Here is a 26,175-nt window from a genome sequence, read left to right as displayed (position 1 = left end):
GATTGGCCACATTCTCTGAATAATATGAGCCTGCCTTCCTTTTGCGGTGGGATTCTGGGATTTGTAGTCCTAAGCGTGAGTCAGCCACTGCTATGTAACAGTGTACAAACTACAAGCCCCAGAGATACATTCTGTAGCTCGGAGATCAGCCAATCAGGGCACGGATTGATGCCCTTCTCTTCCTGAGTCCCGCCCACTACTGTGGGAGAGTTTACTGTGTGATTCTGACAGGGGGAGGAGGTGGGAGCTTAGAGGTGCTGGGTGGGAGATAAGCTCCTAGTTTGGGGTGCTGGGCCAGAGGAGCAGGGTGGGTGCAAGAGACAGAGGTGCAAGAGTAAAGATGCATGAGGGGAAGGGAGCAAGACCCTGAGAGCAGCTGAGGGAGCTGGATCCTTATGGAGGGAGTTTGGACCCATTAAATCCTTTAGGTGGGAGCACAGTCTGTTGGATCATCTTGGGGTGGGGGGCAGCAAGATACCGAAATAACCCCAACAGTGGGAGCTGGGAGATCGCTGTGCCACTTGGGACCCCAAGACTTTTCTGCCCACAGGACTGGAACAGACACTGCCCTTTGGGTGGAAACCAAGAGTCCCAGATATTTTTGGGTCCAAAACTTCTCTGAGCGAAAGCAGAGACCCCCCCCAGAGCTGCCGTAGGGAGGGCTGCACCCCATGTCTGCCAGGAAAGGTAAGTGGGATACTGGCTGCTTGTGTACATGCTGTCTCTGAAAGAAAATGTACATTTAATTGATTTTCCCATAGGGATCTATTGAAACAAGTATCTCGCTGTTCCTTTCTGTTCTCTGCCCTGGCAGTTCTGACTTTTGAAACAATGTAGCAGAAGCCAGCTGAGTAAAGGTCCCCATACACGGGCCAATAGAAGCTGCCGAAATGGGTCCCTTGGACCGACTCGGCAGCTAATCGACCCATGTAGGGGCAGAAACGATCGGATTGGCCGACCGATATCTGGCCTGAAATTGGCCAGATATCGATCGGCCAGGTTAGAAAATCCCGTCGGATCGGGGACCACATCGGCTCATTGATGCGGTCCCCGAACCGACTGCCCCATTGCCGCGTGCAGAATTCACCTACATGCCTCCCCGATATCGCCACCCGTAGGTGTGTATGGCCAGCTTTACAGACCTGGGAAAAGCATATATTGTTCCTAAAATCAGACCTGGCAGCGCAGGAAGGGACCGAGCCGTCACTTGGGTATTTGTTTGGGTTTATATCCCCTTTAGCTAATGTGGGTGCAGAAGTGTCTTACAGCCAATGGCAAGTAATCTAGTCGCCTAACTGCCTGCTCATTGGTTCTCATGTGGTTTATAAAGAAGCCAGTGCTTTCTCTTTACAGAATTTCCTTTTCCTGCACATGTATAGTCATTTTCTTGCTTGAGCCTAAGGGGTCAGTCTGGGGATCAGTGTCTATATAATGTATGGCTGTTGCTGCCCTTTGTCCATTGGTACATGGGGGCAATATTGGGGCATTGTATAACCCTGGTTAACATTTTACATTCATTGGACTGAAGTTGGGGTTTACTTCCCCTTTAGAGCTGAAGTTCACCTCAGTGAGTATGTGCATTGTTGTAGCTGTTAAGCCTGATGATCTTCTTTTGCACTGAAAACTACATTTTCTCTCTGCCAAATGTGGCTTCCTGTTCTGAAAAACAGGAAGTGACACATACAAAGGAAACTGCATTCCCCTCAGGCATCCCAGCATCTAATATCAGATACCTTACAGGGGTGGTCCACCTTTAAGTTAACTTTTATTATGTTATAGATTGGACAATTCTAAGCAACTTTTCAATTGGTCTTCATTGTCTATTTTTTCACAGGGGTCGCCTAAGATGGTTCCGATGGTTTTAGGAATAATTTTATGGTTGGGGGTCACCACAACATGAGGAACTGTATTAAAGGGTCGCGGCATTAGAAAGGTTGAGAACTACTGATCTAAGTCTTTGCAACTATCAAATGGGGGTCACTGACCCCGGCAGCCAGAAACCTATTGCTCTGTGAGGCTCCAGTTTTATTGTTACTATTACTTTTTAAACTTATTTTACTATTCCGCTCCACTCCTATTCATATATCAGTCTCTCCTTCAAACAACTCCCTGTTTGCTAAGGTAAGTTGCACCCTAGCAACCAGATAATTGCTGAAACTCCAAACTGGGAAACTGCCGAACAGAAATTAAAAAACTACAAATAATAAAAAATGAATATCACTTTCAATATCACACTAGAAGTTAGCTCAAAGGTGAACAACCCCTTTAAAGCTACACATGACTGAAGAAAGGAAGGGGGGTATAAAGCCAAAGACCATAAAGTAGAAAGGCATTCCAAGCAACTTTCCAGTTTGCATTCTTTATACATTTACAAGGGTTTCCTACAATGTAGCAGAAGTTGGTTCCCCTCCAGCTTGGCTTCTGTACATTGTTTCAGGAGTCATAACCAGCAGTGCAGAGAATGTAATACAGTCACATAATTGTAGTTCTATTTGCAGTCAACCAATCGCAATAACGCTCTGTCTTTTGTGTCCTTCTCCATCAGGTGCCCACCATGACTAAGTGCATAGTGAAAGAGTGCAAGAATACTACCCAGAAGAACAGCGGAGTTACCCTGCACGGCTTCCCCAACTCCCTCAATGCCATTAAAGTGTGGCTCATCCAGACGGGCAATGACTTTGGCGACCTGGATGCTTTTGCCCAGCGAGTGTTAGAGTCCCGGAGCAGGTGGCTCTACCGAATGTGCTCCAAACATTTCTCGCCTCAGAGTTACATCTGGAGCGGCAAGAAACTGGTTCTGAAGCCGGACGCCGTGCCCACCATCTTCCCAGGCAAAGTCAAGAATAGGTACGTCACGGAGAACCTCAGGGGCCTTCCTCCGTCCAAGAGAGCCCAGGTGGAAATGCAGTTCCAGCTCCACTCTATCATTAAGCAACATGGTGGCTACCACCCGACGTCTTTATATGTCCCCCCAAGTTCCGATCCGCCCCATGTAACCCGGGAGCAAGCCCAATATAAACCAGGCGCAAAGACCACTTCAACCGCCACCACCAAAGTCATGGTGGACAAGTCGACCAATACTGATCCGATGTTTGGGAAGGCCGACAAAGGCGTGCTGTGGCCTGAGTTTGAGTACAATTTTGACGGGGAAGCGTGGAAAATAAAGCACGATCATTTCTACCCTTACAATCGCTCCAGTTTGCGGGACTCCATCAAGAATGCCGCCGCCGAGGCAGAGACCGAGCAGGACTTCTGGTACACGAACGATTATGAAACGGATAAGAACTCCCGGCACTACCACTGTCGCTATCCAGTAGGTGTGAGGCCGTACGTATCCATGGAGAAAGACTCTATGGGTGATGGCGCGGTAAGCGGATGGATGCATCATTATTTTTTATAGTTTTTGAATTATTTGCCTTCTTCTTCTGCCTCTTTCTGTCTTTAAATGGGGGTCGCTGACCCCGGCAGCCAAAAAATGATTGCTAAATATTACTGTTATTGCTAATTTTTATTACTCATTTTTATATTCAGGCCTTCTCCTATAAACATATCACTGTCTCATTCCAGCTACTCCCTGGTTGCTAAGGTAATTTGAACCATAGCAACCAGATGAAATTCTAAAAGTGAAATAATGAAAAAAAAAATGAATATAAAATGAAGAGCAATCGCATGTTTAAAGGTATTCAACCCCTTTAAAGGGGCAGCATACCTGCTGGTTCAACAGGAATTTAATGAAGAGGTCTTGTGTTGAACATGCATTGAAGCTCCTCCATGTTTGGTCCTTGCGAGGTAGATAATTAGATTTGTAGTATCAAACATATTCAGTGCATAGGAGGCTAATGCCCCAGTGCCAATATGTTCTGGTCTTTGGTTGGACGGTTGTTTGGATTTAATTTGTTCATCCTGAATCCATTTACATTTTTATGTCTTGTCTCCATCCGATTGGCTCCTGCAGGTTCCTATCAAAATGGGGGATGTGGCAGTTTATTTCTCAAGGCAGGAGTGGGAGTACATAGGCCAGCACCGAGAGCGCTACAAGGATATGTTGCCCGAAGTGGAACAACCCTTCAGCAAATCCCGCCTCCCGAGAAGCAGTGGAGCAGGTAACCTTGTTTGCCTTAAATAACTGAATTAAAAGAAAATGTCTCTTTATTTTATAGTACAGAGGTGTTTCCTACACAGGGATAAAATGTACTATACAGGGTTGGACTGGGGGGTGCATGGCCCACCGGGGCCCCTGGAGCAGCCTCCACACACCCCCCAGATTATGCAAGTGTGGCTGATATCAAGGAGTGGCTAGTAGCCAATATTCTGATTTTAGTGTTTCTTTTTGGGGCTCCGCCTCAGTTAGAAACAACATGGCACTGCTTAGAGGGGTTGTTCACCTTTAAACTTTTAGTAAGATATAGACAATGATGTTCTGAGCCAATTTGCAATTGGTCTTTATTTTTTTATTATGTTTGTTTTTTTTTTTAATGATTTCACTTTTTGTTCAGCAACTCTCCAGTTTTGGAATCAGCAGTTATCTGGTTTCTACGGTTCAAATTACCTTAGCAACCAGGGAGTGGTTGGAATAAGAGATCTGTAGAGAAAAAATGAGTAATAAAAAGTAGCAATAACAGTAAAATTTAGCCTCAAGGAGAAATCATCTTTTGGCTGCCGGGGTCAGTGACCCTCATTTGAAAACTGGAAAGAGGCAGAAGAAGAAGGTAAATAAGTCAAAAACAATAACAAATTAATAATGAAGACCAATCAAAAAGTTGCAAAGAATTGGCCATTCTATAACATACTAAAGGTTTAATGAAAAGATGAAGGAAGGCTTTAGGAAGCACAGAAATAAAGGCCGGACGCAGCACTTTTATGGCCGTCTCCTGTGTTTTATTTCACTGTGAAGTCATTTACTTTGGCAGAATGAAATGTACGTAAGATGGCGGGGCTGTCTGCAAGCGGCAGGCAGGAAACAGTTTCCCTTTGTGCTGCTGGATGTATGATCTCTCGGAGGAATGTCCTGCTGGGCGGTAGCTCCGGGGGCATGAACTGTGCAGGAAGTTGGATTACAAAGGAAATTTTCTGCTCGGGACGTGCAAGCGGCTAATATGCACTGGGAACATTTCCGTATAGTGGTTTTGGGCAACAAAAACGGTGCACTGACAATACTTTCTGCTCACCACACTCTGTTTCAGTAAGGTGAAAAGCTAACCATCTGCCCTGTGCCCATGCATGTCTTCTAGAGAGAAAGCACCGCTCTGGGGCAGTTAACTGGGCAGCAAGGCCATTCTTCTCCCAGGTAGCCCTTCCCTTGCTATGGGGTAGGCACATTTGCATTCCACTAAAGCTGGCCTTACACAGTGAGATCTGCTTGTTTGGTACGGTTGCCAAATAAACACTTCTTGGTCCAGTCTGGCCATCCATGCGATGACCCAAATTGAAATTATCCAACCATTGCCCCCCCCCCGGGATCATACAGTGAGGCCAAGGGAACTCTGTTGGTAAAGGACGTCAATGTGCTGATGGAGAACTTGACTAAAAGGACATTCAAACCTGCCCAAAAGATATCAGCCTGATTTGCAGCCAGATATCAGGTGGGCTGGCACAGTTGGTGGCCCTATACATGGGCCACTAGGCTACTCGCTCAGTCTGGAGAGTTGATACATTTTAGGACCTATTACAGGCCAAGTCTGTGTAAGGACTGCCTCAGAGGGAAAAAAGCATGTCAGTGTGGCATGTACCCTGGGCTGCTATGTTTGTTTAGTAGAAGAGCTGCACCGGTGTGGGGCAGAAGCTTTGCATTAAGGCTTACCCGGGGGTGCCCCCCTTAACAGTGGTAAGAGGGCAACTTCTTATTTAAAGCATGAGGTTCAGCTCATTTCTCATTTCAGCAAGCCATTTCTCATGTAGGCTAGGCAGGGGAATGGGCAGGACTGCTATCAGGGGCTCTGTTGATGTGGGATGCCTGGCCTGCTGCAATAGGGATGGCGTTTGGGTTTATTATGGGCTCTGTGACAACTACAAATATTTTTTTCTCCCCAGATAATCTCAAAGAAACCTTTGCAGCTAAAAAAGTTAATTTGATTTCCCCTCTGAATCCCAATGTGGTCTCTACACCAGGTAAAAGCCAATAAGATAAATGAAAATAATATAGAGATTTACTGTAGGGAGTAAGCAAGTGTGCCATCACATGGGCTGAGTGGATCTCTGTGTATAACATCACTATGTATAATAATCCAGCTCACAAACAAGTGATAGCTACAGTAGAGCAGATAACTGACCCATACCATGATACAAGTGATAGCTACAGTAGAGCAGATAACTGACCCATACCATGATACAAGTGATAGCTACAGTAGAGCAGATAACTGACCCATACCATGATACAAGTGATAGCTACAGTAGAGCAGATAACTGACCCATACCATGATACAAGTGATAGCTACAGTAGAGCAGATAACTGACCCATACCATGATACAAGTGATAGCTACAGTAGAGCAGATAACTGACCCATACCATGATACAAGTGATAGCTACAGTAGAGCAGATAACTGACCCATACCATGATACAAGTGATAGCTACAGTAGAGCAGATAACTGACCCATACCATGATACAAGTGATAGCTACAGTAGAGCAGATAACTGACCCATACCATGGGTCTGGCCTGCCCATATACATGCTTAAAGGAGAAGGAAAGGTACAAACTCAGTGAGCTTTATCAGAAAGGTCTATGTAAATACAGCCATAAGCACTCACAGAAACGCTGCCTCTGTCAAAAAATTTCTTGTGTCTGTTTTCCTGTGCCAGAGACACGCAGCTCTCCCCTCTCCCCTTTCCTGCTCCCCCCCCCCACTCAGGAATGCTAAGAACTCGCTCCCTCCCCCTTAGGAATGTGGATCTGAGCCAATCGGCAGGAAGCTTCCTCATAGTCTTACAAACTGAGCATGTACATGGGTCTTGGTCTTGGTGCAGGAGCGAGGCATTATGGGAACTTTCTTTAGTTCAGTGGGGTTTTTTTTTCATATGAGGCTTCTGATCATGTGAACGGGAGAAATATAGGGAGGCTTAAGGGCACTATTGAGAGAACTGAAGGTATGCCTGCAGCTTGAGATTAACTCTTTATTAGCCTTTCCTTCTCCTTTAATGCTGCCCAATCCACAGACTGGAAAGCTCTGCTCATTGGCAGTACCCAGGTGCCATCATTGTCTCTTTTCCTCATTCCCTTCTAGATCATTCCAAACAAGACATGAATTCGAATTCACTTTCCCGTGCCCTGGACTCACCAGAAGGTAAGATAACATAATAGCTGGGATGCATGGCTCGTGCAAAGCTTCAGTTCTGTGTCTGCCTTGAACATGTATACCATATAGGGTACTAACTGCCACCTCAGCCTCCGGTATCTTTCATTTGCCCTTTACTCACGCAAGATTCTAGCACATTATTTGTCCATTCATCTGGGGTGAAGAAACCACACCCCGGTGCATTAGCAGATTAGCAGCAGTCTGATAGGATGCCCTGAAGTGGTTTCCTAAATTGGCATAGTATAGCCCAATCTGGGTATGTATGACTTGCTTTAGCCACCAACTCCCCGGACCAAATTGGGATAAGTTCAGTGTTTGGTGGTTGGACCAGCAGTTCGATCATAATAGGAGCCTAGGAGAGGGGATTTTCCATGCTGAAATTTGGCCACATATCTATCAGGCAGGCTCTTCGGAAAGCCAAACACAGCCTTTTGGTATGTGAAATGTAGAATAGTCAATTCTAAGTAACTTTGTAATTGGTCTTCATTCTTTTTTTTTTTATATATTTTTTTATAAATGATTTGGATTTTTTTCTAACTCTTTGCAGCTTTTAAATGGGGATCACTTGCTCTGTGAAGCTACAGTTTACATCTTTCTATTCAGGTCCTCTTCTTTCATTATGCCAGCTTCTCATTCAAACCACTGCCTGGTTGCTTAGGTAAATTGAACCCTAGCAACCAGATAGCTGCTGAAACTTCAAACTGGAGAGCTGAAATAACTAAAAAAAACTACAAATAATAAAAACTGAAGACCAATTGCAAATTGTCTCTGAATATCACTCTCTTCATCACACTAAAAGTTAACGCAAAGGTGAACATCCCCTTTAATGGCTGCTGACTTGGCCTGGAGTGGCCAAGTCGGCAGCTTTTATCAGCCTAAGTATGGCCGCCTTTACACTCTCCTCTATTTAAGTGGCCTCCCTTTCACCATGTGATGTTTCTCTTTGATTCTTCATGTAAATAGAAACAGACTTTCCCTGTGATTGGTTTTAGGGAGATTTACAGAAGGAATGCTGATTAGGGAAGATGGATTGTATTCCTCTGTGTCCCGTGATGCCCCCTCTCTCACAGGTAACATACTCAGGTAACATTCGGGCAGTGCCCATGCATGTCCTGTCCCTGTTATTGGAATAACAATGGAAATAATATGCTCATTGTACACATTTAATGGCTTTGCTGGATGAACGGGTTCTAGAGGGAGTAATGACCATTTAGTGGGGGGAAGCGGCAGGAACTGAGCAGATCAGGAAGTCCGATTACAAAGGAAACTCTGCCGTTTCAGAGGGCACAGAATTATATCTGAATGAGTTCCCCTTTGTATTGCTCAATTGTATTGCTACAATTCCTAGTGACCTTCAACAGCCAGAGATTTAGGGAATTCTGAGAGTTATAGTTTAGCACTAGCTGGATAGCTGCAGTGCAGATCCTATTAAGGCTGTTTAGTTGGATGCAGAACCCAATGCAGAGCCGGGGCTCCACTGAAGATCCCTCCAAATTACAGATATTTTTCTCCAGGAAAAATCCTCCTTAGACCACTAGGATTGCAGAATTATCTAACGATATGGCCCCCAGCAAGTCACACATGCCCAGATGGTCCTGCCCAGTATGGTTGAAATCGGTCAAACCGTCTAAATCTGGGCAGATATGTGCACGTGAACATGTGTTTATGCAATTATTGGTATGTGCCGCTGATCCTGACTGACACCCAGGTTTGAAAATGTCATCTGCTGGTCGCCCAGTGCCAGGTGCATTGGTAGATAAGAAGGTAAGTAGGAGCCGCAGCTCCTCTTTATTTCCTGGCATTTTGCCTGGAACAACACTGTGTATAGCCCATTGTGCGCTCTCTGCCCTTTCAGCCTTTGGGCTGGTTGGTTGGAGAGTGAAACCAATTGGCCTTAAAAGAGATATATTGTATATAATCTTGTAGACAATTATGAATAATATATGGTGCTGGTTTTCCTTTTGGGGTAAAATATAATCCTATCTGTAAAAATGGCCCCTTTATTGGAGCTCCCTAATGATTCTCTCAGGTCCCTGTCTGTGTTTCAAATGAGAGGGTCCCTGTCAGTAGCAAAGTAGGAGGGGAGTAGGCAATCACAGCCCTGCAGTCACACAAGCACAGACAGCCTTCAGTTCCCTATCAGGTCAGCCCAGCTGCTGTAATTTAATAATTGTTTTCTGCGCTCAGGTGTTATTAAAGAAGAAGCGGAAGAAGTTTCTATTACGGACGAGTGTTTGAGTGCCGCTGAGATTTCAGCCTTGGGTTATCTCTCAGGTAACACAAACCACGGATAGCAGTGCCTTTTGTATTTCATTTGTAGGTCTATAACTGCACTTCCCATGCTGTGGGAGTCTGCCTTCCCTAGGATAGTCTGAAGGCCTGGCAGGCCCCAGTTGGCAATCTGTGGGTTCAGGCAAAAGCCTGAGGGGCTGTAAGGTGCCACAGACAGTCACTATTTATTGGGCTGGGGGGCTGTTTGTGCCTCTGGGTACTGGGAATGCCAGGGGGGCTGTAAGGTGCCACAGACAGTCACTATTTATTGGGCTGGGGGGGGCTGTTTGTGCCTCTGGGTACTGGGAATGCCAGGGGGGCTGTAAGGTGCCACAGACAGTCACTATTTATTGGGCTGGGGGGGCTGTTTGTGCCTCTGGGTACTGGGAATGCCAGGGGGGCTGTAAGGTGCCACAGACAGTCAGTATTTATTGGGCTGGGGGGGCTGTTTGTGCCTCTGGGTACTTGGAATGCCAGGACCCAGGCCCAGACTGGCAATCTGTGGGTTCAGGCAAATGCCAGAGGGGCTGCTGTAAGATGCCACAGACACTCACTATTTATTGGGCCAGTGAGACATGCAAATAGCTCCTGGTAAGTTGCTGTAGCCAATTAAGCTTCGGTTTTTATGACAATATAAAGGAATGCCTCAATGGGCTGTACTATCATTCCCTAGCAACTGAGGGATGCTGGGAATCACAGTTTGCGAATCCCTAAGCCAAAACATCTTTTTATTCTTTAAATTTGCAGATGATTTAGAAGATGATGCATTGGAAGAAGTGGATTATCCCATGCCAGCTATGGCCTCCCCCATAGGTAACAGTGGCCTAAGCTCCGCCCAGTGTTGGAGTGTTGAACCAGTACATCAGTGACACCTATAATCTATCCTTCTGTGGCCCTAATATCTCTGCCAGCACCACAGCTTTGTATTCTTATAGCTGGGTGTCCGGTCAGTTATTTTAGTGTGATGGTGAGCATGGATCTATGCCAGAGGCAGAACCACACGGGGAGTGACTGCACCCTGGTATCTAATAGATTCCAATTGGAACAAACAGACCTTTTAATGGTAGAAATATCAAAAGGAAAGAGAAAATAGGGGAGCAGAGAAGACCAGTACCTAAAGAGTGGAAAAGAAAAGCTAATTGCTTATTGGTCTTTTTCAATATACATTCCCTATCCAGTAATTATTCCTTGTTGGATAAATGTCTGATCTGACTACTGTCACAAGCCAAACCCATGGGGTTCCACAGGGTTTCATATGTATAAAAGTCAGAACGTAAAACAAGAGTACTCAGCAGTGATCCCACACAATGACAAAAGGCTCACTAACCATGCTTAATCTGCAAGCTGTTCAGTACAAACATTTAAAGGGCAACTACGCCTTTTATCCTTTCAGGTAGCATTAAAGAAGAAATTGAAGAAATTACTGTCACGGATAGTCATCTAAATACTTCCCAGGATCCAAATACAGATTCATCAGGTAATGCCTTTCAGAGATGAATTATTGACATTGGGCATGGCCATCTTACAGTGATACTTACACTTCTAGACCAATGGCAGCATTGCATTCTTGATGTATGAATACCCCCTAGTTAGTGCATTTTTCATTATATGTCAGGGCTAGGAATCCCTCCTTTCCGCAGGCTGTAAGCTTTGTTTAATAGGAGGATGCAGTTGTATATGCAACAGAAGGCATCCTATTTTGGGCCTATAGTAATCAGTGGTAGTATGGTTATAGCTGACATTGCTACTTGGCTCTTCTGCATAATGTACAGAGATCCCTAATGTTACTAATACATTTATCCCCTACCAGATAAGCTCCATTCCAGTAGTAGCTGGTTCAACAAATTCTCCAAACCAACCGGTTTAGACGAGGAGGCTGCCAGTGCTTCATGCTGGGCAGGGAAAGACCCATCTAGTGAGTACCCTCTGGCCACCTATAAAATTGGCCCTACAGATCCTTTTCGTTTTTCCAATAAGTCAGTGATTATAAAGAAAAGGGTGGTTAGCTCCAATAATGGAGAGTCCAGTTGGAAGCAGGACAATGGAAACACATCAGGTAGCAATGGGCAAAGCAAAGAGCGGCCGCATAGGTGCCGAACGTGTAACGAATGCTTTCCCGAAAAAAACCAGCTGGCCGTCCATCGGAGAAAACACATTGCCAAGTCACTGCGGTGCGGCGCCTGCGGGAAGGCGTTCAGGTTCCAGTCTCAGCTTATCAAACACCAGAAAACCCATAAAGAGGAGAACATCTACACCTGCCCCATTTGCGGAGTCCAGTATGAGCAGAAAGTCCAGTTTGCAGCGCACATGAGGGTCCACCCCGGGGAGAAACCGTATATGTGCGACGAGTGCGGCAGCTGCTTTGTACAAAAGGGCTCCCTCGTTTTACACCAGAAGAAACACAAAGGGTTGGATGTTTATAAGTGCAAACTGTGTGGGAACAGATTCGATAAAAGATCGAAGCTGAAAAACCACCTAAAATTCCACAGACTGGAAAAAACGCCCATTTTTAGTTGATGTGAAGGATTCTAGGTTTTTTATTCATTGATTAATGAACTGAGACTCATGAACAGTTTGACTCACAGGGCCTAAGCCTGTTGTATTGAACAGAAGCCCTTTCACCTGCAATTGATTTTACAGCTCTCCTTTGGGGGGGGGGGGGGGGGACACGGTAGTTAAATGCAATTGTTATGAACCTCTAGCACTTAGATAAAGGAGATGCTTTTATCTTTAAAAGAATAATTCTGCCCCCGTTTTGCCCCATGTGTACACACTTACAGCCATTCTTTCCATTCTATCCCACACATGGACCACAAACAGGTCCCATTCTGTCATCATTTACTTATATTGTGCCGACAAGTTACTCAGCCCTTTACATTCATTTCTAACAAACAGGATTCTTACAATAATTTTGTCCATCTTTCAATTAGCTTTTAGTATGATGTAGAGAGTAATATCCTGGTCACAATTTGCAGTTGGTCTTCATTTTTTCATTATTTGTAGTTTTTCTTTAGTTATTTCACTTTTTGTTCAGCAGCTCTCCAGTTTGGAGTTACAGCAGCTATCTGGTTGCTGGGAACCAAATTACCTTAGCAACCAGGGAGTGGTTTGAATGAGAGACTGGTATATGAACAGGAGATGACCAAAGTTGAAAAATAAGGTATAAAAAGTAACAATAAAACTGGAGCCTCACAGAGCAATAGGGTTTGGCTGCCGGGGTCAGTGACCCCCATTTGAAAGCTGGAAACAGTAAATAAAAAGTAAATAATTAAAAAAACTATAAATAATGAAGACCAAGTTAAAAGTTGCTTTGAATTGGCCTTTCTATAACATACTTATAAGTTAACTTTATGTGAACCACCCCTTTAACAAACAAAGGTTATGGAACCAATCTGTCCTGTTTCACAAATCCATTCAAGGTAATGGGTGTTTGTTTATTTGCAGCTACCGCTTTTCTAGGTGAAGTCCCGGCGAAAAATTTTGCTTATCATTATTACAGAATAGAAATACAATAAAAGGGCCCAGCTCACACATGTGACCCAAACACGCTTGCCATTCTGCCCCACACGTACACAGCTAAATCCATTCTTGGCATACTACCCCACACAGGCTTGTTGTCAATCCCCATACACATCTGCCATTCCATCGCTTATACTGTGAGTAAGTATACATACTATTCTGCCCCACACATACACAGCTAAATCCATTCTTGGCATACTACCCCACACAGGCTTGTTGTCAATCCCCATACACATCTGCCATTCCATCGCTTATACTGTGAGTAAGTATACATACTATTCTGCCCCACACATACACAGCTAAATCCATTCTTGGCATACTACCCCACACAGGCTTGTTGTCAATCCCCATACACATCTGCCATTCCATCGCTTATACTGTGAGTAAGTATACATACTATTCTGCCCCACACATACACAGCTAAATCCATTCTTGGCATACTACCCCACACAGGCTTGTTGTCAATCCCCATACACATCTGCCATTCCATCGCTTATACTGTGAGTAAGTATACATACTATTCTGCCCCACACATACACAGCTAAATCCATTCTTGGCATACTACCCCACACAGGCTTGTTGTCAATCCCCATACACATCTGCCATTCCATCGCTTATACTGTGAGTAAGTATACATACTATTCTGCCCCACACATACACAGCTAAATCCATTCTTGGCATACTACCCCACACAGGCTTGTTGTCAATCCCCATACACATCTGCCATTCCATCGCTTATACTGTGAGTAAGTATACATACTATTCTGCCCCACACATACACAGCTAAATCCATTCTTGGCATACTACCCCACACAGGCTTGTTGTCAATCCCCATACACATCTGCCATTCCATCGCTTATACTGTGAGTAAGTATTCATACTATTCTGCCCCACACATACACAGCTAAATCCATTCTTGGCATACTACCCCACACAGGCTTGTTGTCAATCCCCATACACATCTGCCATTCCATCGCTTATACTGTGAGTAAGTATTCATACTATTCTGCCCCACACATACACAGCTAAATCCATTCTTGGCATACTACCCCACACAGGCTTGTTGTCAATCCCCATACACATCTGCCATTCCATCGCTTATACTATGAGTAAGTATACATACTATTCTGCCCCACACATACACATACCCCACATAGGCTTCTTGTCAATCCCCATACACATCTGCCATTCCATCGCTTATACTATGAGTAAGTATACATACTATTCTGCCCCACACATACACATACCCCACATAGGCTTGTTGTCAATCCCCATACACATCTGCCATTCCATCGCTTATACTGTGAGTAAGTATACATACTATTCTGCCCCACACATGTGAAAGACCCTTTCCCCTTTATTTCTCTTCATCCCCTCCCTGTGCCCCTTCTTTGCTTCCAAACATTCTATCTCACACACACTAATCATTTTATCCTAATCACTGCATACAAACTGAGCTACCAACTGATATCTTGGGCAGAAGCACTTGGGCTGCTCCATACAGACTAGTACAGATTTCAGTCCATGTTTGCGTTACATTCAAGTACTTATTTGGATCTCTAATTTCTCTCAGCGTAGGCCAGTGTACCTTAATACCCCCTGATACGATAGTGATGTTGGGAAACAATTTGCACTTGGTCATTAGGCCGCCTGTCCCAATGAATTTTAAATGAGCACTAGGAACCATTGAGCACTTTCTATCATGTTATTTGGATCTGTTTCAGCAATCACTGAACATTAAAGCTTTCTGCACTTTCTGCTGGAAATACTGTGGTTCAGTCTAAGGGGTATATTTATCATGCTGTGCAAAAAGTGGAGTAAAACATTATTGGTGATGTTGCTCATAGCAGCCAATCAGATGCTTTGCTTTGGTTTTCTAACAGTTGAAATCTGATTACTGATTGGTTGCCCTGGGCAACATCACCGGTAATGCTTCACTCCACTTTTTACACAGCAGGATAAATATACCCCTAAGTGTAGAACCAGTAGAGGGACAAGCTCTTGTCTTTATCTGGCCTGTTAATAAATGCCTTTATATCACTGGGTACTGATTCTTATTGGATTTGGTACCATGAGCACAAATCTCTATTGGACTAAAAAATGTAAGGTATAACCCCCCCCAACACACACACACACACACAAACAAACACACACACGTACAATAGGTGCCAAATCCCCAGTTCATATAATGTACCCTTGTACCCCTTGTTTACTCTGCTCTCCAGTGGGCACTTGCTTCATACTGCTCGGGGTGTTTCATCGAGTGGGGTCTCAATCTGCTCTGAAATAAATACTGCTACTGTAATTATAATGTGTGTTTGTGGGTCTTACATCAGGAATCTTGGGGTGCTATTACACTGTGTTGCCTTGTCCCAGGAGAAGGAATGTTCTGAGCACACAATAAGCTGTACCCCCATACTGTACTGTCTAAGGGAAACACTATGGTACCCCCTACCCATATGTATAAATACAAATATACAGAGAAGGAATGTTCTGGGCACACAATAAGCTGTACCCCCATACTGTACTGTCTAAGGGAAACACTATGGTACCCCCTACCCATATGTATAAATACAAATATACAGAGAAGGAATGTTCTGGGCACACAATAAGCTGTACCCCCATACTGTACTGTCTAAGGGAAACACTATGGCACCCCCTACCCATATGTATAAATACAAATATACAGAGAAGGAATGTTCTGGGCACACAATAAGCTGTACCCTCATACTGTACTGTCTAAGGGAAACACTATGGCACCTCCTACCCATATGTATAAATACAAATATACAGAGAAGGAATGTTCTGGGCACACAATAAGCTGTACCCTCATACTGTACTGTCTAAGGGAAACACTATGGCACCTCCTACCCATATGTATAAATACAAATATACAGAGAAGGAATGTTCTGGGCACACAATAAGCTGTACCCCCATACTGTACTGTCTAAGGGAAACACTATGGCACCCCCTACCCATATGTATAAATACAAATATACAGAGAAGGAATGTTCTGGGCACACAATAAGCTGTACCCCCATACTGTACTGTCTAAGGGAAACACTATGGCACCCCCTACCCATATGTATAAATACAAATATACAGAGAAGGAATGTTCTGGGCACACAATAAGCTGTACCCTGTACTGTCTAAGGGAAACACTATGGCACCTCCTACCCATATGTATAAATACAAATATACAGAGAAGGAATGTTCTGGGCACACAATAAGCTGTACCCCCATACTGTACTGTCTAAGGGAAACACTATGGCACCCCCTACCCATATATATAAATACAAATATACAGAGAAGGAATGTTCTGGGCACACAATAAGCTGTACCCCCATACTGTACTGTCTAAGGGAAACACTATGGCACCCCCTACCCATATGTATAAATACAAATATACAGAGAAGGAATGTTCTGGGCACACAATAAGCTGTACCCCCATACTGTACTGTCTAAGGGAAACACTATGGCACCCCCTACCCATATGTATAAATACAAATATACAGAGAAGGAATGTTCTGGGCACACAATAAGCTGTACCCCATACTGTACTGTCTAAGGGAAACACTATGGCACCCCCTACCCATATGTATAAATACAAATATACAGAGAAGGAATGTTCTGGGCACACAATAAGCTGTACCCCCATACTGTACTGTCTAAGGGAAACACTATGGCACCCCCTACCCATATGTATAAATACAAATATACAGAGAAGGAATGTTCTGGGCACACAATAAGCTGTACCCCCATACTGTACTGTCTAAGGGAAACACTATGGCACCCCCTACCCATATGTATAAATACAAATATACAGAGAAGGAATGTTCTGGGCACACAATAAGCTGTACCCCCATACTGTACTGTCTAAGGGAAACACTATGGCACCTCCTACCCATATGTATAAATACAAATATACAGAGAAGGAATGTTCTGGGCACACAATAAGCTGTACCCCCATACTGTACTGTCTAAGGGAAACACTATGGCACCTCCTACCCATATGTATAAATACAAATATACAGAGAAGGAATGTTCTGGGCACACAATAAGCTGTACCCCCATACTGTACTGTCTAAGGGAAACACTATGGCACCTCCTACCCATATGTATAAATACAAATATACAGAGAAGGAATGTTCTGGGCACACAATAAGCTGTACCCCCATACTGTACTGTCTAAGGGAAACACTATGGCACCTCCTACCCATATGTATCAATACAAATATACAGAGAAGGAATGTTCTGGGCACACAATAAGCTGTACCCCCATACTGTACTGTCTAAGGGAAACACTATGGCACCTCCTACCCATATGTATAAATACAAATATACAGAGAAGGAATGTTCTGGGCACACAATAAGCTGTACCCCCATACTGTACTGTAGGGGAAACAATATGGCACCTTCTAGGGAACAACCCCAAGTCATTGGATCAGATATATGGATGACACCTGGGTCAAAATTAAAGCACGCAAGGGTCCAGCCTTCACTGAACACATAAACTCGATGGACAAAAACATCAGGTTCACAAGGGAAGATGCGACAGGCAGCAAACTGCCATTTTTGGACTGTGCAATAGTTATCAAATTGGGGGGGGGGGACCTGGATATTAAAGTATACAGGAAACCCACCCACACAGTATAGGGAAGAGTGCTCTGACTTATACATTGGGGAGACAAGACAACCTCTCTGGCCCAACATAGGGGGGTAATTCTCAGCAGTCTATCGACACCTCAAGGATAACGGACACTCATTTGAGGATATCACTATTTATTGGGCTGTTTGTGCCTCTGGGTACTGGGAATGCCAGGGCCCAGACCCAGACTGGCAATCTGTGGGTTCAGGCAAATGCCAGAGGGGCTGCTGTAAGGTTCTCTGCTTCCAGCTCAACTAGTACAATTGCTTGGCACCGCCTTCCACTGCAGCAGCCAATCAGATTGCAATTAAGCAGATTCCCCATTTCCCATTGGCTGTATCACTGTGCCTTTGGGACTTGTAGTTTTTTGTCACATAATGAAGTGCTTCCTGGCGGCTGTGTAGAACTACAAAGCCCAGAATGCACTGGAAGGAAAGCAGGCTGTTGGTAAACTGAGAGGCTCGGCTAATGGGAGAGCAGATTGCTTGTTTTGAACCGGAAGAGAATGGTGCTACAGCAAGGTATGTCCCCTGCTCTAGCTGCGTTATTCCTTCTAACTGTGTTATACGGGTACACATAGGCAGTGCCAGTCCCTGGGAGGGCAGTCATATGGACACAGGTACCAGAAAAGCAGTGCCAGCCCCAGGGTGTCTGTTGTACCATATACATGCCCCCGTAGCCAGCTGGGTCCCCTCTATTAACCTCTTGTTGTATGGGCACAGGTACCAGACAAGCAGTGCCAGCCCCAGGGTGTCTGTTCTACCATATACATGCCCCCGTAGCCAGCTGGGTCCCCCTATTAACCTCTCGTTGTATGGGCACGGGTACCAGACAAGCAGTGCCAGCCCCAGGGTGTCTGTTCTACCATATACATGCCCCCGTAGCCAGCTGGGTCCCCCTATTAACCTCTCGTTGTATGGGCACAGGTAACCAGACAAGCAGGTGCCAGCCCTCAGGGTGTCTGTTCTACCATCCTATACTGCCCCCCGTAGCCAGCTGGGTCCCCCTATTAACCTCTCGTTGTAGGGGCCACAGGACCAGAACAAGCAGTGCCAGCCCCAGGGGTGTCTGTTCTACCCTATACATGCCCCCGTTAGCCAGCTGGGTCCCCCTCATTAACCTACTCGTTGATATGGCACAAGGTACCAGACAAGCAGTGCCAGCCCCAGGGTGTCTGTTCTACCATATACATGCCCCCGTAGCCAGCTGGGTCCCCCTATTAACCTCTTGTATGGGCACCGGTACCAGACAAGCAGTGCCAGCCCAAGGCGGGTATCGGTACTGTCACATACAACTCTCTGCCTTTCCGTTAACTCTTTGCTTCTCTTTCCTACCTGCAACACTTGTATAACACCATATACTGTTATTGCCATGCTGTTGCTAGTTGCAGTTTAACACCAGCATCTCTGCTTTAATCTTTCAGTACCCTTACAGCACTATATATTTGCAATAATAATGCACTGAAATGGGTTGCTGAACCTTTAATTGACTGCTGGAGCATGCTGGGATCTGTAGTTCAGCAATAGCTTGACAATGTCTCAACCAAATTGCAGTTTGGTATTAAAGTACCATTTCTTATCATCCCTTTCTAGATCATCCCAAAACGAAAATTGTGGGTACAAAAAGGAATTGGCAAGCACTGGACTCGGCAGCAGGTAATGTAAGAGAACAGAAGGAATAAGTAACCCTATATGCCTCACTGGTCACACTGCCAAACTGCCAAACTGTCAGTCCTTCTCTGCCACCTTAAGCTGTTAGCCCAAAAGCTGGGTATTTAGTCACATATTAGTCATTCCAATCCTAGTTTATATCTTGGTTCCTTCACAAGGCAATTCCCTTCTACGTATAAAACTTGTTCCCTCTGTCATTCATTTTAGTCAGAGTCAAAGCCGAGATGTTGATTCCTGAAGACGGAATCTGTTCCTCTCCGACATGTTCTGCCCCCCCTCTCACAGGTAAAGTCCTCTCCATCATCTCTAAATAACTATTGTCAGATCTCTAATAACTCCCCATCCGCTTTATATTAACCACCAGCTGCAGGACCTCCATCAGTTCTACCTAACTGTCAGCTCTATAACTTCCCATCTGCTCTACATTAACTATCAGTTCTATCTGTCAGTTCTATAGTAATTGTCAGCTCTACAATAACTCCCCATCTGCTCCATAACTTCCCATCTTCTCTATCACTTCCCTTCTAGCTTTAGAATGCGCTTTCAGCTCTATCTGTCAGTTCTATAATAATTGCCAGCTCTATAATAACTCCCCGTGTGCTATAATAACTGTCAACTCTATAATGTCCCCATCTTCTTTAAAGTAACTGCCATCTTTAAGTCGCCATACACCTTACAATAACAATCTTTTCTGCGACCACTGGTTGCAGGAAAGATTGTTCGTCCCCTCCGCTGACGTTCAGAGCTAAATCGTCAGATATGGAGGTAGAAACAACAGGGATCCTACTTCCACCTGGCGATTTAGCAGATTTTGCTCTGGCGCCTTCAACGGTGGCTGAACGAAATCTTTCGCCCTGCCCGATCGACGAGACGACCGTTATCTGACACTCATGCGATATTGGTCGTCTCATCAATCTGACATACACGCACCAAATATCATATGGAACTAGGTTTGTACGATAATATCCATGCGTATATGGCCAACTTTCGAACTCTCCATCAGCTCTATCTGTCAGTTCTATTATAATTGTCAGCTCTATAATAACTCCCTATCTGCTTTACAGTAACTGCCAGCTTTCGAACTCTCCATCAGCTCTATCTGTCAGTTCTATCATAATTGTCAGCTCTATAATAACTCCCTATCTGCTTTACAGTAACTGCCAGCTTTAGAACTCTCCATCAGCTCTGTCTGTCAGTTCTATAATAGCCAGCTCTACAATTACTGTCTGTTTTATGATTTGGCATAAGATTTCTCTATCAGCTCTACTATAACTCTCAGTTCTGAACTCCCCATCAGCATTACACTGCATATTAATGGGTTGTGTAAAGCAAAAGTAGCAGAAAGTCCTATGTTTAATGGGTGTGGCAGACATTGAAACTGTACAATTTGGGTGTATTTGCCTTTAGCGTTACCTTTGTGCTGCTAATTTTACGAGCTGCCGCAGGAATTCCCAGCTGGGTGCTACACTGCATACAATGGGGGGTGCAGGAACTGTGCCAAACAAGGAGTCGATTTTCAAAGGGACCTTCTCGTTGACGAGGTTCAAACAGAAAGATGTCACTAAGGTGGACGGAGCCTTTTTTATTGAGAACATACGGACAGCCGTCAAGTAACTGCAATAAGTGGCTGGTGTGTTTTGTAATTTCGTGGCCATTTTTTACAGGCTCAATACACAGGAAGTCCACTTATTACTTCCTTTGCTTCTATAGCGCTGCTCAAATTTACAAAGATTATTCCTCTAAATAAAGGGTTGGTGGGAAATGTAGTTCAGCAATTTCTGCAGCTGTAGTATTATCTGCTTGCTTTCCTTTCACTGCAACAGTACATACTGTGCCATCAGGTTGGATTGGAGGCACAGGGCCCACCATGGCTTCTGCCCCAGGGGCCCCTGCCATGGACCTCACACCACTGGGGGCCCCCACTGCCCACCCAATCCCCTCTCCCGAGCACACTACTTATTACCTTTGGCACCTCAGGGGGAGATCTGCAGCCCAGGGGAGCCCCGGCCGACCCAGTGTGCCATGTACTGAAACAAATGGAAATGGACCCTTTCTATATTTTTGCTTTTAGGAAACATTAAAGAAGAAGTAGAAGAAATCACTATTACAGATGAACATGCTTCTGAGGAACGGACTGTGTATAGAGCCTCAGGTATAAAGCAGGTCTCAATAAATATCCAGCAAGAGACATAAAGTAGCTCACCAGACTGAACTACAATTCCCATAATTTGGGAACTCTACCAGAGGGCTAGACATTGGCAATAATAGTGATGGGTGTTCAGAACTTAACATTATCAATGCTCCCTTAAGGTCCCCATATACGGCCGATATTGGTCCCTTAGACAGATTCGGCAGCTTATCAGCCCATGTATGGGCACTACCGACGGGACTGCCCGACCCATATCTAACCTGAAATCGACCAGATATCGATCGGGCAAATCTAGTCGGATCGGGGACCACATTGGCTTGTTGATGCGGCCCCCGAACTGTCTTTGCCTATACCCGTCGTTATAATTCGATCGTTTGGCCCCAGGGCCCACCTGTAGGTGGGGGATATCGGGAGAAGATCTGCTCGCTTGGCGACATTCTCAGTATTGTCTATGGCAGGGGATTTTATGGTGTTTAATAGCCATGACAAGTAGCTGCTACTAAGTAGCTCTGTGTGTTTTCACCCTAAGGGGCAATGAAACTATTAATGCTTTTGTATTTTTAGATACTGAAGTTAAAGAAGAAATGTCCCCCCAGGATGATGTTGATCTGAGCATGGATTGTTTGTCAGGTATGCAAGATATATCATTGGTGAATAATCTCCTTTGGGTGAAGTTGCTAGTTAGGAATTCATTTAGATTCCAGCTGCCGACTGAACTGAATTATGTGCAGCCATGCAGCATGCATCTAAATTAAAGGGGTGGTTGACTGTCAGAGCAATAGCTCCATGGAACAAGCCTTTGATCAGAGAAAGTAGATCCTTATCAGATGTACAAAGGAAGGTGAGTTAATTAGACTGGAGATGTAAGGGGAATCTTATATGGGACATAACAAATGTATATTCACCTTCACATTTTGCAACATATTCAGCTATTGGGGAGCAATTACCCCAGTCTGCATTGTGAGGGTATTTTTTTGCATGGGAGATGATTTCTCACTCCCCACAATGTGCCACGTATTCAGTCGAAAGGTAAATATCTCTACCTCCACTTTTAGATGATGCTGATGAAGAGGATGAAGCAATGTCGGAAGAAAAGGTGAAGCCTCCAACACCACCCGTGGTCCCAATAGGTAATAAAGACCTAAAATATCGCAAATGATCTCTAAATTCATTCTACTGCCTAAACACCTGAAATCCCCCAGTTACCTTCTATGGTGCTAGCCACACGTACTGTATGTACATTGTTTTTATTCAACCAAAAACTTGCCCCCAAGTCAGGAATTAAAAAATAACTACCTGGTTTGGGGCATTGAGAGCAACAGGCAAGGGGTTGGGGAGCAACATGTTGCCCCCAAGCCACTGGTTGGGGATCACGGATGTAGAGAGTGATATTCTGAGACAATATGCAATTTAGTTGCTAGGGTCCAAGTTACCTTAGCAACCAGGGAGCAGTACCTCCCACCCCCCATTTGTTTTCCTTCTGTACCATCTTTTTTCTTTAAAAAAATCCAATACGAATGAAAGTGTTAATCTGATCAATTAGCCCGCCCCAGGGTAACAATCATCTTATAATGGGGGCCTAGGGAGACCTGTTGGGAATGGATGCATAAATGCAATGATGCAGTTCTTGTCTGACTGGTTTTTCCTGCCCAAAAAATACCTGGCCTATGTATGGCCACTTTAAGCTGTGTTTAAATCCTAGAAGCCCCACATCAGGTCTTGCACAGGCTGCAAATTCTACATTTCCAGATCCCATTGTAGCTTATGGGAAAAAATGGATTTGTGGGTCATTTGTAGTTAGGCATCACCTGGGTTCAGAGCTTTCTGGATAACGGATCCCATAACTGTACTGAAAGCAAATAAAAGGAATTCTTTGGCTCTTTTCTTCCAGTTAATATTAAAGAGGAATTCGAAGAAGTAACGGTCACTGATAGCCATCTTGATAGTTCTCCGAGCCACAACACAGATTCATCAGGTAATTTACAAGAAAAGGATGTGTATGTGGGGCCGTGGTATAGACACTTAGGGCTCTGGCACACGGGGAGACTAGTTGCCCGCGACAAAACTCCCTGTTCGCGGGCGACTAATCTCCCCGAGTTGCCTTCACCTGCCATCCCACTGGCGAAAATGTAAGTCGCCGGTGGGATGGCACACGCTGCGCAGGCAATTTCGGCAAATCGCCGAAGTTGCCTCGTGAGGCATTTTCGCCGATTTGCCAAAATCGCGCCGCCGCGTGTGCCATCCCACCAGCGACTTACATGTTTGGCGGTGGGATGGCAACTCGGGGAGATTAGTCGCCCACGAACAGGGAGATTTGACGCGGGCGACTAATCTCCCCGTGTGCCAGAGCCCTTAGGGGAAGACACGTGGGGTGATTAGTTGCTGCAACTTTTTAAAAAGTTGCTCACTAATCTGCGTGCTGCAACCGGGTGCTTAATTGATCACAATAGCGACTCGTCTATTAACCTATGGCAGAACTAATTGCCCCTTTTGTCTGTGCCCATAGGATAATGTTTCCCATACCCATGGAACCAATTGAGTTTTTTTTCCCAACAGATGAGAGGCTTCCCAGCCTGAGCTGGTTTAACAAATGCTACAGACCGGATTATTTAGCGGATGTGGATGAGGACCCTAATGCCCCTCACTGGGGTGGGGAGGACCAGTCCGACGACGAGCCATGTATCTCGCTGTCTGTCACAGATAACCAAAGCAAAGAGCGGCCGCATAGGTGCCGAGCGTGCAACGAATGCTTTCCCGATAAAAACCAGCTGGCCGTCCATCGGAGAAAGCACATTGCCAAGTCACTGCGGTGCCCAACTTGTGGGAAGGCATTCAGGTTCCAGTCCCACCTTCTTAAACATCAGAAAACCCATAAAGAGGAGAACGTCTACACCTGCCCCATTTGCGGAGTCCAGTATGAACAGAAAGTCCAGTTTGCGGCGCATATGAGGGTCCATCCCGGGGAGAAACCGTTTAAGTGCGACGAATGCGGCAGCTGCTTTGCCCAAAAGGGCTCCCTCGTTTTACACCAGAAGAAACACAAAGGGTTGGATGTTTATAAGTGCAAACTGTGTGGACATAGATTTGATAAGAAATCCAAGCTTAAGAATCATCTCAAGTTCCACAGACTGGAAAAAGCGACTATATTCAGTTGATAAAGCATGGACGCAAAGGAATAACTTCCCCTTTAAACCCAAATGTATGTGTTTTTTTTTTCCACTGCCTGCAAAACTCCTCCCTAAGGCTCGTCACCAAATCCGCCGGAATGATCCGTTTTACTGTTCCATCAGATCTTCCAAAATGGTCTGGAATTTGGATTCTGGTTCCATATATATTTAAAAGGACATTAATCTGGCCAATCAAATGATGATTATTATTAACACAATATGTGGGTTGTGTCTGTACATAATTATTTGCACAAACCATACTGCTTTGTCATTGGCTGTTACATTTTTCTATAAAATTTTATCCGTTGTCTTTGCTTCTTTTCATAATAATGAATTTTTGACCCCACTTGAAAGCAGTTTGGCAGTTGAAGGCAAACTATAAATGGGTTTACTTTGCCTTTTTTTTTTAAAAAAAATTCTGATAAGGCTTTATAATTCATTCTCGGACATTGCTTCTGATTTGTGTTACATAGACATGAAAATGATACAATTTAGAGATGTGGAAGCTCAGCGTCACTACTAAATAGGTGCCCTTATATAAAGATGATATCAAAATGCTTATTAGTTTGACTGCAATACCCTGCATTACCCTTTAATACTGGCGACACACCGGCTAGTTAGCAATTAATTTATTTAAGTAATAGAATGACATATTCTTAGCAACTTTTCAGTTGGTCTTCGTTATTTGTTTGGTACAGTTTTTTAATTATTTGCCTTCTCCTTTCCAGCTTTCAAATGGGGGTCACTGACCCCGGCAGCCAAAAATCTGTAGATATGCGAGACTACAATATAATTGTTATTGTTCCTTTTTATTTTTTATAATACTATTTAGGCCCCTCCTCTATTCATATTCCTGTCTCTTTCAAACCACTGCCTGGTTGCTAGGTTAAATTAGACCATAGCAACCAGATGGCTGCTGAAATTCCAGACTGGAGAGCTGCTGCACAAAAAGCTAAATAATTCAAAAAACTGCAAATAACAATAAAAAAAAAGATGATGACCAATAACAATTTGTCTGAGCATAACACCCTAAACTCTCCTAAAACCTAATGTATAGGTGAACTTTCCCTTTAACTGCTAATTATTAAGGGGGCGAGGTGACACCGTCTTTACATAGTCACATAAGCATTGCTGTTGCCAGATGCCTCGTAATTGGCTGAAGCCCCCCCCGGCACCAAGCCAAAAACCGCAAATGAAACCCATAAAACAAGAATAAGATCCCAGGGAAATGAAAGGAGAAACATATGATGAGTTTCAGACTAATGTGACCGCTCATAGGCAACGATATCCCTTAGTCGCCATCTTTTAATCTCCATTTATCTTTTGGGCTCCCTCTGCCAGGAACCTTCCCAATGCCTGTAGTGTGGCGCCTCAGGTACTTTGTACCCCAATAGCGGGGTGGGATGTGGCACGGCTCATAAGTTCTACCTCTGTTTTAGTGGGAAAACCTGAAAGGTAA

The 26,175-nt window shown here is 44.5% G+C and overlaps 2 protein-coding genes across 8 annotated transcripts; both read left to right on the top strand.

The window, feature by feature from the left end:
- Window positions 1–208: 208 nt before the first annotated feature.
- Window positions 209–12,181, top strand: LOC100498520 (zinc finger protein 182). Of its 4 annotated transcripts, none has more exons than XM_031894328.1 (10): window positions 210–687; window positions 2,546–3,367; window positions 3,956–4,103; window positions 6,031–6,108; window positions 7,221–7,280; window positions 8,285–8,362; window positions 9,480–9,566; window positions 10,311–10,376; window positions 10,957–11,040; window positions 11,374–12,181. In XM_031894328.1, exons 2-10 carry the CDS (start codon window positions 2,555–2,557, stop codon window positions 12,078–12,080), a joined length of 2,121 nt encoding a protein of 706 aa, XP_031750188.1. In that variant the 5' UTR covers window positions 210–687; window positions 2,546–2,554; the 3' UTR covers window positions 12,081–12,181. The 4 variants fall into 4 exon arrangements, with proteins under 4 accessions (XP_031750190.1, XP_031750188.1, XP_031750191.1 ...); XM_031894329.1 differs by lacking the exon at window positions 210–687 and adding an exon at window positions 1,428–1,567; XM_031894330.1 differs by lacking the exon at window positions 10,311–10,376 and having other exon boundaries at window positions 209–687.
- A 5,961-nt stretch (window positions 12,182–18,142) lies between these two features.
- Window positions 18,143–25,340, top strand: LOC116408024 (zinc finger protein 397-like). 4 transcript variants are annotated; one of them, XM_031894721.1, is made up of 8 exons: window positions 18,144–18,251; window positions 19,323–19,385; window positions 19,608–19,685; window positions 21,472–21,552; window positions 22,114–22,179; window positions 22,605–22,679; window positions 23,441–23,524; window positions 24,106–25,340. In XM_031894721.1, exons 1-8 carry the CDS (start codon window positions 18,236–18,238, stop codon window positions 24,702–24,704), a joined length of 1,062 nt encoding a protein of 353 aa, XP_031750581.1. In that variant the 5' UTR covers window positions 18,144–18,235; the 3' UTR covers window positions 24,705–25,340. The 4 variants fall into 4 exon arrangements, with proteins under 4 accessions (XP_031750584.1, XP_031750581.1, XP_031750583.1 ...); XM_031894722.1 differs by lacking the exon at window positions 18,144–18,251 and adding an exon at window positions 18,278–18,349; XM_031894724.1 differs by lacking the exon at window positions 23,441–23,524 and having other exon boundaries at window positions 18,143–18,251.
- Window positions 25,341–26,175: the final 835 nt, after the last annotated feature.

This window comes from Xenopus tropicalis, chromosome 10 (assembly GCF_000004195.4).
Source record: "Xenopus tropicalis strain Nigerian chromosome 10, UCB_Xtro_10.0, whole genome shotgun sequence".
Classification (NCBI taxonomy): domain Eukaryota; kingdom Metazoa; phylum Chordata; class Amphibia; order Anura; family Pipidae; genus Xenopus; species Xenopus tropicalis.
This window is presented reverse-complemented; position numbering and strand designations above follow the sequence as displayed.

Bases quoted from the DNA above. Each gene is read 5' to 3' on its own strand.
- LOC100498520 (XM_031894328.1), top strand. From the start codon at position 2,555: ATGACTAAGTGCATAGTGAAAGAGTGCAAGAATACTACCCAGAAGAAC. The intron at 4,104-6,030 runs GTAACCTTGTTT...TTTTCTCCCCAG, and splicing joins CCCGAGAAGCAGTGGAGCAG to ATAATCTCAAAGAAACCTTT. The intron at 6,109-7,220 runs GTAAAAGCCAAT...ATTCCCTTCTAG, and splicing joins CAATGTGGTCTCTACACCAG to ATCATTCCAAACAAGACATG.
- LOC116408024 (XM_031894721.1), top strand. The intron at 21,553-22,113 runs GTATAAAGCAGG...TTGTATTTTTAG, and splicing joins GACTGTGTATAGAGCCTCAG to ATACTGAAGTTAAAGAAGAA. The intron at 23,525-24,105 runs GTAATTTACAAG...TTTTCCCAACAG, and splicing joins CCACAACACAGATTCATCAG to ATGAGAGGCTTCCCAGCCTG.